Raw genomic sequence first — 13,159 nt, 5'->3', positions numbered from 1 at the left:
TGAAATCCAAATAAACTTACTCACCATACTCTCATGGACAAAGTATCGGAAGATCATCTCAAACTAATTTAATTGTAAATGCATGTAACGGTGCACGTTGCCTCCATTAATGGACGTTTTCTTGACCCCTGAAAGATTCTCCTCCCTATACTTTATCATTGCAACATTTTAAACGCTGGTTTGGAGAGTTGGCGCTTACGAATTGGTATACATGTTCAAAACAATAAACCACGTGCCGCTTATAGATACTATTAGCTCAGGGTGGTGCGAGGTTGGTGGGCCTCAAAAACTTGCCTCGCGGACCGCAGTCCGAAAAAACCCCAAAGTGGTCACAACATCGCGAATTCACTCACTCACAAAATATATTTAAGAATGAGATTTTACCGTTTTAATCTGTTTTTTGTTGAGGATATATACAGCCTTTAGTTATTTTAAAATTGCTTACCGTGTAATGTTCGATATCTTTTATCGTGTGTGGTTTTGTAATGTCTCAAAATTATATTCTTTCGTGACGGATATTACTTGAAAACACACCAAACACTGTGGTTTGTTGTGGGCAAGGAAATACGTTTCTTCCCAGTTTTCCTCGCTCACCTTTTTTCACACTGATCGTATGATATATTGTTATATTTGGGTAATTTTATTACTTGTAGCGTCAGCAGGCCAGGTGCTATTGTCGAAGAACAACCAAGTCTAAGTTGGAATTCCGAACCCAGCTATAAAAAACTGGATCGCGCGGCGCTAAGTCAGCTCCGCGGTTCGTAACTGCTGTCAATATAGCCCACAATTGAAAATAGAGGAGTGCTTTTACTAAAATAAAGGCACAAAACACCTCTCCAAATGAGGAGTTACTTGACGCGAGCTTAAGGTTCGAAGTTTAAAAGTTAAAGTGTAGGGGGGAACCCATCTCATCGGCTTGGTCCCGTCTGCACACGACAATTCATTTTCCTGGTCACAGGTCGTCATTCCCATATTGGCGCCGTCTTGACGTTTATAGATACAACATTGATATTCCGTGATTTTAACAAACATTAATCCTGACATTGGGATTAGGAAGGGCTATTTCCGGTTGAAATCGTTTTAAAATAACTCAAAAATTTTCTGCCAACAAATACAAATATCTGCCAATGGTTTAGTGCAGGGATCTCCAACCCGCGGGCCGCATGCGGCCCACAGGAGTAATTCGTGTGGCCCACGTGAAGTTTCGCACTTGAAACATTGCTGACTTTATTTTTTCCTTCCATTTTTTAAGCCTATGTATTTTTGCATAAAAGTTGAGTTGAATTTCATGGTTCATGTCTATGTGTGCATCTTGTGTTCAGAAATCCTCAAAAGTGTTATGCAATTGTTATGCAAAATTGATTCCGGATAAAAACTTTTTTATATAAACAATGCTATATAATTCAAAATTATATCTCAATTGATTTCCAACATTTTAAAATTGTATATCTATTGTTTTTATTATTTCCCCAACAACTTGTGCTCTTTATCTTTATATTTGATAACAATTATTATTATTTGTTCATATTCAAAAAGTCCCAAATAATGTTATAAAATGTTACTTTCTTCATTTTCTATTTATAAAGTTGATATATCAAGCTGATATTGCATCTTCATCGGTAACCTGAGCTTTTCATTTTGATTTCGATTAATATTACGATTATTGAATGTTTATATTTAAAGAGTCCCAAATTGTGTTGTAAAATGTTACATTCTTCATTTTCTATTTTATGAATTTAATATGCTAAGCTAATAGCTCTTTTCCATCAACCCTTGATCTGTAAATCATATCTCAAAAGTTCTTCATTGAGCTCCTTGTTCAATCTTTGATAAATTGATCTAACAATTACAAATTACCAAAACAAATGGTATGAATGACATGGACTAATAGATTGTTATGTTCTGTGTAAAAACACTTCTATTTAATGTTTATATTCAGAGTGTCCAAAATCATTTTACATAGTGTTATAAAATATTGCATCTTATCTATTTTGATATTAATCCAACCCTTTGCCAATTGTTGTGTTTTTTCATTCACTCGATTGATATTTCAATATCGTTTGTATTTATTATATTGAATCTCAAATAGTATATTCATTCACAAAGTCTACAATTCACTATAATATTTGCCTGAATGGCCATGACCAGAGAAATGCGTATTGTTTAACACAAAAAAATCGATTTGTTTCGATGACCCAACCCGTGCTTCTGATTTTATTGCATTAGTATGTGTCTAGTAGGCTATGGACCTTTCCCCGAGCATCGACTTCCTTGTTTACATCGTGACATTGGCCAATCAGCAAGATGCAAAAAGTGACGTAACAATGTCCCCTTTTCGCATTCGCTCAGACACTTTTCTCACTCAGACACATTTTCAAGCGTGGTTGTAAACATTACCTCGTTTTCGCGATTTTGAACTCTATTCGTTAGTTTTCAGTTGTGTTTAGGAAACTTAAATATAAATCAGATAATTCAATGATCACACTGTCTTCCTAGGAGCTTTAATTTAATTGCAGTAATAAAAATTAGTGTAAAAATAGCTGTGATAGACTAGCCTGAAATTCTTTACCGGTACTTTTAAAAAACAGATTGTTGTATGCGATGAATCATAATGATAGTTTGAAACACATACCCCATTTTACAGGCGCCAACTCGCAAAGGCACTCTTAAAATAGCCCTGAAAATTTTGCAATGGTAGAGTATAGGGAGAATTTTCCGGGGGTCAAAGGTCGGGGAAAGGTCCATCATAAAACAAATCCCCTGTTTTGCATGTTCAAATTCCTCATTCATAAGTATACATATACCGGTTACTCAGATAATTGGTATCTATTCCAGCGCTCCCACCTATTTCGTTTCGATCATTTTTATTTTTCTGCGATACAATTTCAATATGTGGAAAATTCCGTTATTTAGAAAAAAAGATTTTATTAGAGAAATAGTGAAGACATGTGAATATTGTATATAGTAAACAAACATGGGAGATATTGATATATTGACGCCGAACCTGTTATATTTATGCTTATTTAATTGAATTATGTGACAACTGACTCTGATGACCCCTAAAGGTCGTATCGTTGCCTCCCATTCATGTAACGAAAACATCTGTTTATTTGATATTTAAATATGTATATATATATATATGTTTATATTTATTTTTTATATTTATGTTTGTATATATTGTGTTTTTGGTTTGACGAACTAAACTCTCACTCTTATGTTTTTGTCAATAATTCCAGGTTATGTATATATGTTTGCATATATTGTTTATGGTTTGACCGTAAATATATATACTACTACGGGTTTGGCGAATGAAATAAACTCTCTCTCGCTCTCTCTCCTCAATATATGAAGATGTTTTACGTCGAATTTCACCGGTTATCTCGGGACTCCCGGTTTTGTCACCGTGTGGTTTGATCTAATGTTGTACTTGGGATATCTTGAAGGATTCAGTATAGCGAGCGCTCCGTAGCAGCACAAACGTAGCTTTGTAGCTGACCAAGGTTTAGTTAGAGGTAATATCTCGACCAGCAGTTACAAGAAGCACCCTATGGCTATCCATATAAGACTACGGTATACACCGATATTCAATAAACAGATCAGCAGATATAACTAGTACAGTCAGACAGTAGGTACCGTAGTAGTAGTCTACCAGTATATTCTAATATTTATTTTGAACATTTCCACAGCTTAATTTAACGGACTTAGCATTGCACAAATTTAATTTTGTACACCATAATTTGTTTCCATATTTTGGAATAATGAATCGAGGTCAAGAGAAAGAAAATCGCTCTAAGATGTCAACTTCTAGAAGAAAAAAAACTCAAGCCACTGGATCAACCAGGTGAATTCTTGTTATGGTTTGAAATTTTACTTTTTATTTTGAAAATTTGAGTTTTATATTGATATTCAAGTTGTACTTATAGTCAGGGTTAGGGAACCACGGAGCCTTAACTTTTTGTTGGACTTAGCTCGAGCCAAACTAACCATATTACAGTATTAGATAGAGCTGCATCCGAAGCTAGCCAAAATTTTAGTGGCTCCAGCTCCTGACCTAAGCATTTATTTATTTTTTCACATAACTAATTTTCTAATACTTTGTTTATACAAATAACAAAATATTTCATTTTCAGCTCATACTTTTTTTAAATTTGATTTCTAATATTACCTGAAGTTGAATTTTGAAATTTGCAATCCTTATTCTTTATATCACAGTTTTGAGACCCACTTCTGCAAAACTGTTTTTAAATTAATGGTAGTGGTCATGCCAAAAAACTTTATTGCTGCAAACGGAACCGAAGCACATCGCTGAGGTTAAAATGAAGCTCCGAGAAGCCTTAGTTAGATTATACAGAGTACTGAAGTCTTTGTAATTTTAAACTGGTTCCCTAGTCTTACCTATGGTTCAATTTATTCAAGGTTGATAGAAACTTTCAGGAGAATTATTTCATTAGAAGGTCCTATTCATTCAATCTTCAAGGATTGTCAATTTTGCATTATTCAAATAGTGGTTTCTATTATTCTTATTTGAATTAACAAATGGCAATCGCATACCCATTCTGATTCGATTGTCAAATTATTTGGTCGAATATATATAATCTAATTCTTGCTACAAGGTAATATTTGTAGATCTGACAATCGGGACGGAAAATATCATTATTTTCGAAAATTGGAATATGAATGTTTTGACCATGTCTTGATCCTGAATCTACCGTAGCTATAATGAATGCTATATATTATGGTGAATTGGTGATGTTAACATTTCAAATTATGGATATAACTGAATTATTGATAATTTTGCACCATGACTTATTCATAATATATTCATGGAAAATGTATGACAGGCATGTTTTGAGCTAATTTTAAAAAAGCCATTGTGATTCCTACATCCTACATTCCTACAAACATTGTGCCAGTCTATTCTTCTGTTTAATCCAAATCTTTAAGCTCATTTTTTTTCTATAACTTGTAGCCATACTGCTTTGCTTGTATTTATTTTTGAATTTATTTTCCCATTGGGAGCTTGTACCTCAAACTGTTTTATTAAAGGCTAATCTTTAAAATCGTATTTACTCAAAACGAGGCTCTGTATGACTAGTCAGTTATTTGCATGAATATTCCGAAAGACCCAGCTTGCGAATTTTACTAATGATCCAATCACAGCTCAAAACTAGAATCACCAACATTTCATACTTTTGCCTCCCACCCAGCCTCTTTCCAGAACGGGTTGACTCATTGGGTATTATTTCAAGTTTGAGGCCAAACTCCATCTATGACTGACATATTTGATACAGGGATAAACTTATATATAATTGTATATGTCAATATATACAGATAAATGTGCTTGGGTCCTTTATTCGAGCAAATTTCTGCATAAGGTATATATATCAGGCAGTGGCGTAGCCAGGGTGGTGGTTTTGCGGGTCGACCCCCCCCCCCCCTTTTGAAATGTAAAAAACATAAAATCAATTTTCTGTATCATAGATAGCAATTTTTCGTAGCTTGAAATGCTTTTTAGATCCACAAACTACTAGAAACACGCGTATTCCAAAGTTCGATCGAACCCGCTAGAAGTATAATATAACTTGGCAAAAAAAAATTCAGAACCCCCCCTTTGAAAATTTCTGGCTACGCCCCTGATATCAGGGGTGGGGGTCACTGGATTGCTGGTTGGGTAGGGTGGTTCACGTAGTATTCTCCAGGGACAGCATTTTCCACCATCAAGTGCATGCATCTGAAATATATAAATGGTTAACTCATCCCATACCTGACATGTGCTGGTAATGGGGTGAGAGATTGTAATCACCACATGATTAAGCTGTTTTATCAGGTTTCTTCCTGGGAATATGGAAATCTAATAGTATAATCCTGGCTTTGATCATGAGTGAGTTCTTTTCGCTTTTGAGTAGGATTATTTACAAAGAAACACAATTTCAAACTTTAATTAACAAATTGATATAGTGTAAAATTTATATAAACTTGGTTTGGATTCAATTTCTTTTATCTTTTAGCAGTAAAAAGAAAGGTAACGGCAATGATGTTATTGAAACTAGCAACAATTCTTCAGATAGTGATGATGAAAATTTGGAACATGGTGCAATGAGAAAAGTATCTACTCATAGGCAACTTAAAAGCAAGGTAAGCACTAATATAAGACAATTTTCATGATTCAGTAATCTATATAAAAATATACAGGTCTTAAAATAGCAAGTTTTCTGTGTTTTTGTCCGAAATTTTTTTACAGGTGTGATATTTTTGGGTGATGATTCATGGTTCGGATGAAATGTGGCAATCTGATGAATTGCAAATGTTTTCACAAGACGTAAATAAACATTAAATTGCTACTGTGTGCTACAGTACATATATTTATATCAACTTGCCCCAGGGTATTGTTTTTCATTAATTGGTCAGTGTACCGAACAGTAGCCTCTTATTTCATTAAGTACTCTTTTCTCTTGTTATGTCATGATGACTATGGGTGTTTAAGAAACTTTTCTTTGAATCATAGTTCACAGTACTTGAACTTAAAAATTGATAAGGTAGGACCTATCCAAATAGACTGATTTGTATTTGAGAATATTCATGAGGATGGATGATCTTAATGCGTGAAACCTGAATCAGTTTTTCGATGATGTCATTTGAAACATATTCTAAAATAAACACAACTTTGGTGCGAAGCGAAGCGTCCTGGATTTTTGAAACTTTTGGGGTCAATCATACACTAAGAAAGGTTTATTAAAATCTAATGGATTTTATTTTCATAGAGGTATTTTTTTGCGTTGTACTGTTCCTGTATGATAGTAAAATTATCTGAAATCTTCAAATAGTGATATTTCTTCAAAATGCCTTGAATACACACACAACACTATAAGCCGATCCTTACTAATCTTCTTTGAAATGCACTATCAATAACTCTTTAAATGTACCACATTTTGTTATGAACCATAAAAAATTTGACTAATTCATATTTATCCTAGTAGAGAGGAAAGTTGATAGCACTACTTGATAATAATTATACGTTCAATGGCCAATCTACCAATTCATATTCACTAATTTGCATGGATGCAATCAATAAAATTATATCGTTCCATCAATCAAACTATTTTTACATGTTATTCGAATCAATTGGCATGACTTGATTGAACTCATTGCATAATAACACTCAATCAGATACAGATTTTATTTGTCGTACATCAACCGGGTATGGGCCGTTTGAGTCCTTTGTGATTGATGATTTGTTCTCGAATATTAGTTTGGTCATTACAAGTTTCAATGACTATAAATAAAAAATGAATTGGCGACCATTCCTCACTGAAATCTGATATTATTGACTTTTTATCGGAGTATCGATATCATGCAAATAAAGTTGACATCAAAATTTTATGATATCACTTACGGTACCTTCTATTATCTTTTGAATTGTACTATTTATCAATTTGTGCTTTTATATTTAGAAAAATATGATAGTCCTTCGCTTTATTAAATACATTATCGTTGTGTTGAATGGTATTCATAGCCAATTGTCAGAGTCGTACAAGGTCTAGCCAAGTCACTCTGCTTAGTTGTATATATATAAGAACTCCAAATTATTCAATAAAAAAGTTTTTCCGCAATAACCCTTTCCATGGGACATTTCACTAAGTGACTATTCCATGTATATTTTTGATCAACTTTGACTAAGCATATGGACAGTGACTGAAAATTTGAGCTAAATTTTGACTGTTGTCATAATTTTCATCAAAAATCCTTTATTCAATCATAAACATGTTTTTAGCGCTTGACTGGTTTTAATATGATGTGGCAACTATAAATAGCCTAAACAGCCTCTTACAGACATTTTATTTATATATAAAATGTCAAATTTATTATAACCAAATGATTATAGGAACATTTAATTATATCAAGCTGTAGTTTCATAGGCTTGACAAATATTGATCTTGGATTAGCACATTATCTTATTGATCATATTTTCATTGCCTGATCCATGTTTTTGACCCATAAGTAGCTTGTTTATAGAAATACAAATGAATGATTATCTTACCTATAATAAGCATGGTCCATCTGTCAAATAATTTATAATTTTTATGTTGAAATAATATTTGAATTATGGATCAGGGATGTATAATACAGATTGGATGTTTGAATGGGTAACCTGAAAATCAAAACCCATCTGGGTCATTTGGAAGGGGAACATATTCTAGCGAAAACATAACTTTTGTGAAAAGCTATCGCTAATCATACGCAAACATAAGTTCAAGTGTTTGATTAATTTTCTTCATTTTTGTAAAATTATTTAGAAAAATTTTTGAGTCGTGTTTTTGGGTCAAGATATATATTTGAAATTAATTATATTAAACATAATAAATTCTTAATTTTACAAGTAATTTTGAATATGTTTATACGAAAATTTATCACCTCAAACATGTAACATCTGGTAATACAACATTAAATAAAATTCTTTTTACATGTGGCATTGTAATAAATAGAGAAACAATCGAAATGAAGTTTATTGCCAACTGCATTACAAATCTAACAGTGATTCGTGTACCTGATTCAGAATATATTGTATAGGCATAGGCCTATTCCAGATTCGAAAAATTATTTCAGACTATATTTGAATAGTAAATTATTCGTCGTAATCCCAGATTTACATCAATAGTGAATTCACCAAGCGCTTAAATTTTCAATTTAAAACGTGTCACAAACCTCATTTTTGTCATCCAGTGACGTCAATTTCAAAATTGTATTATATCAATTCTCATGTCAACCGCTATCTACTGACCTCGCGTCGTCCGAAACGATAAATCTATTTATAACTCGTAATGCGTCACTCTTCCTTCCACCTTTAGTTTTGAAGGATAGGAAGTCCTAACCTTGATTTGCTTTGAGCAAAATTATGTCAAAAACATTCAAAATAGAGTCACTGTGATGTGGATTCAAAAGTATTATTACCTGTAAAAGTAATACTCAAATTAGTAATTCTCTAATAATCTGATAATTTATCACTAAAGGAAACATATGTGAATCATTTATTATCCATAAATATGTGTATAATTTTTTTTAAATTTGATTATTGATGAAAGAATTGATCTGTTGTTGAATGAAGCCATTATGGCTTAATAATATAACAAGAAAATATGAAAATTTATAATTTTACTGTTTACAAACATGACACTTGCTCAATAAATTCTAATATTTTCAATGAGTTGCTTGCAATTTCGATTTTCACCAGCTGTAGGAGATTAGCTTATAAATAATTATTAGATTTATTAGCTAAAATATGGTTTGTAGCATTATGCGATTCCGCATGGCAGCCCTTACAGAAACAGTTAATTACTAACTCATTAGTCATTACCTCTTGTTAAAATCATTACTAATTGAACTATAAATAAAAGCATTGGTAAATTGTTCAAAATTTGGTTCGATAAGGATTTTAGTGTTCCCAATCGACTTTTTTGAGAAGTCATGACGTCTACTACTCAGGAAACAAAGACAGGAAGTGTTACTGGTATGCGAAAGTCATCGATACTACTTTGTCAAAAATGATGCCAGATATTCTGAAACTGACATGCGTATGCGTACAGCTTCGAAAATAAATACTCGCGTTCTCAAACATTCTCACTCGTTCTCACACAAAAACCTCGCGAAGTTGTATTTTGCAACATCTTTTGAAATGCGAATTCCAGGTAATGTTCATTCACTATGTGACATGGTAATCCTTGTCGTGACCAAACGAGTGCTCTCTTTTATCTGTTCTTTCACCATACTAAAATAATAAATATAATTTGTATGGTCAACTGCAGTAGCATGTACCTAACTACAGATTTCGTTTGTCTGTATTCGTGTAGTAGCAGATCCGTATGCATTGACTGCAAGGACTGTAGCATGAATGAAAACGGTTATATTAAGTCAAATATATTAATATATTTACACTGATTAGATATTATTTCAATCTTCTCCCAATTCCATAATTATGTTTGGAGTTGATGAGGATGGAATCTTCAAAGCTATTTTCAATTCATTAACATCAACCTGATTGATATATTTATGGTTGTTTGAATATATTTTTGCATATCAGCATATTTGCATATTTGAGTTGATGATTAATGATGGGCGAACCGAATGGGCAGAAAACTAAGTTTACTGCCTTTTATTATCTTATTTTTTAGGACGCTTACTCAAGCTATTCGCTCCGAACTAGGCCCTGAACTAACAGCCACTATTATCTAACGATACTGTTTATTGGGAGGTCCACAATCTTTCCTGTTCGTTTTTGTCTCCCTTATTTATATCCCCCTGGGTGAGGTGAAGGTCATGGGATTTGACCCCATATGTGAAACATGCGATGCCAACGTGGTCGAGTCTAACGCTTTAACCAATCGACCGTTGCTCCCATGAAAGGTGCGCTTATCTAGGATCCTATTATTTTCGCTCTAGTTACATTTTTGAATTTAAACTGCTCCGGGTTGACGTGATAACGGTTTCGTCACCAGGTTATTTCTGTGTACGAGTGCACCATATTCGGGGCTCCCGAAGTATGCGAACCAAGATGGCGGACATCGGAATGTAATATGTGTACTAGGTTAGGGTTAGGCCATAATTTTAGGTATAAATACTACGGGAGGCTCTTGGCTAGTCTTCGAACTGATAATAGGACTAAAATAAGGAAAATTGGAAAAAAATTATCGCCTAACCCTAACCTGTTACCCATGTTACGTTCCGATGTCCGCCATCTTGGTTCGCATACTTCGGGAGCACCCCATATTCATATCTGCTCGTGTTCGTATTTAGATTTCGTTGGACTACAACATAAACTTAAGATGTGCTTCGAAACTCTTGACAAAGAAATCATACATACTTACAAAACACGCATTGTGCTAGTACCGGTAACTTTTTACCCCGAATTAATTTTTTAGAATATGTCAATTTCGATTTGTTATTGTTTTCTTTTACAAATAATCGCTTTAAAAACATACATAACATGCTAAAAGGGCAATTTTATATACCCGTATCTTAGATCTGTGGATATTTCTCGGTGAAATACATCACAGTCTTAGTTTACATTGCCAGAACGAATCCTAGTTTTTAAAATAGAATGTTAGTGGATTGTTATGTCTGCTACTTAGGAGGCGCTCCGACGCTACTCCGAGACCATAATTCACCCACGCATTTCCAAGACTGCGATTCGTCACAACTGCAATTATTGTAGCGGGTGCAATTATATACCTTTCCCTCTCATCGGCCAACAAATCTTTCCGATAGAGATGCCATTAAAACATAAAACTAACCTTAAATAACTAACCTAAATGTGGATAAATAAAACTAACCTTAAATATGTTAAATTTCTGATATAAAACGTCATCGAGTACTTTGTACTTTATAATCATAGTTGTATTCTTTTCAATTAGGCCCCATGGGTATGTAATTAGGCCAGGTCACTGGTAGACTTAATAACGTAAGGTATCTGATAACTTACTACATATTGTATTGGCACGCTGTAATCTAATATGCATAGTCGTTCAATCAAAATGATATACGGTATATACTATACGATCGAGCATGAACGATCAACTGACGATACTCAATCTGACTTTGGGCCAACCTAGGCAAAAATTTAATAATAATTAGGATTTTAAGCTGCAATCTCCTATGCCTCTACATGCGATGACAGCGAAATATTGTACAGCTGTCTATTTGCAACTACAAATAGGATAGCGAGAGCAACATCGCGTCGTTTGATTATTGCAGAGGAGTTTATAGAAGTAGAAATCGCCCATAGAATGAATCAATCCAGCGACAATTTAGGTTTAAACTAATAAGAACGGAAATAGTGTATTTGTTGGTTATCGTCGAATATGTTTTATCACAGAAAATGTTCCATTTTGCCTTTGGAAGATAGCGAGGTAAATATAAAGAAATCATTTGTAATGAGTTGTATTTGAAAGATTAGGGCTGGTAAACGATTTAAATGTAAACCGTCTTTTGGGAAAATCAGTTCTGTTAACCACTGCGTTGTGGATTCAAAAGTCGGATTCTAGATTTTTTTGCTGCTTGTGAAGTTTGAATTTATTTTTTAAGGAGTCGTAACTAAAGGCCTAGCGGAAATAATAATCGAGGAATTACTTTTACTCCAAATTTTCACCAGAAAAAAGACTTAAAAAAAAGTTTTTTTGGTAGTCTGATGATAGCGTCGTCAAATTCGTCCTGGTTGTTCTAATCTGAGGAATACCATTGAGAATAAAATGAAATATTTAGTGCTGTAAAATAAAAATATTGTGAAAAAAGTTATCCAAAAACGGTCATGATTATGATTGGAGGCCCTGTTTGAGACACTTCAAGTAGATGCTTATGCAGGGCATGGATGAAAAAACATTCAACATGCAAAATAATTTGAATTGGTGGATGAATCATGGATGGGTATTATTATCGGGTAAACCAGCCTCGAAATATGCGATACATAATTCAGATTATCTGCTTACACACAACAAACACTATCCCCGGAAAATTTAAAATATGGGTATAGTCACTTGTTATCGCTTTCGTTGTTATTATACATAAACATAATCGCCTTAAATAGATTATTTGAATCATTTTAGAAGCAAATTCGAAAATATTATCTTACATTCGGATCATTAAAAACAACTGTAACAGCGTCACGGTGTTTCGTCACATATCTGCGTCACGTCTCCAGTTCATTCTACCGCTTTTGAACTTGGTCTATGGCAGCATGTCGTCATCGACCGGCTGTAAGCAAATGTTAGTGACCGGAAATATTTCATGATTTGGCATTGAATGAAGAATGATGAAAAGTCTGAGCGGCGCCACGTTGGGTATAGGACATCATCAATCACGTATTTTATGCTGTAGAAATCAGGCCGTAATATGTTGGATATTGTGATATGATACATTATTATTACCTTGATAATTTCTCCCCAGAACTTCATCGTCTAAGTCTAAGTCATTCATAAATGTAGCAGTGAATTTAATTATCTTGAAATTTGAGTAATTTTTTTATCTTTTGCGAGTAGTATACAATTACACGATAAATCAGGTGTGTTAGGTGTGAATGTGATCATATTAACTATGGCCAATTCAATAATAAGTAACCTAAGCAACAAAAAAGTGGTATAAACTATGAAATATATGTGTGTAATGTACGCGG

General features: G+C 33.6%; 1 protein-coding gene across 2 annotated transcripts in view; it reads left to right on the top strand.

Moving 5' to 3' along the window:
* Window positions 1–3,690: 3,690 nt before the first annotated feature.
* LOC120339876 (diacylglycerol kinase delta-like) overlaps window positions 3,691–13,159 on the top strand; it is a 42,133-nt gene continuing 32,664 nt past the window's right edge. The window contains exons 1-2 of one of the 2 annotated variants that reach the window (XM_039408106.2): window positions 3,691–3,841; window positions 6,012–6,135. In XM_039408106.2, coding sequence (XP_039264040.2) covers window positions 3,759–3,841; window positions 6,012–6,135 — 207 coding nt within the window. In that variant the 5' untranslated portion in view covers window positions 3,691–3,758. Of the gene's footprint in view, window positions 3,842–6,008; window positions 6,136–13,159 lie in introns of both variants that reach the window. The other variant, XM_039408105.2, reaches the window with a different exon arrangement.

The sequence above is a fragment of the Styela clava genome, chromosome 9 (assembly GCF_964204865.1).
Source record: "Styela clava chromosome 9, kaStyClav1.hap1.2, whole genome shotgun sequence".
Taxonomy (NCBI): Eukaryota; Metazoa; Chordata; class Ascidiacea; order Stolidobranchia; family Styelidae; genus Styela; species Styela clava.
This window is presented reverse-complemented; position numbering and strand designations above follow the sequence as displayed.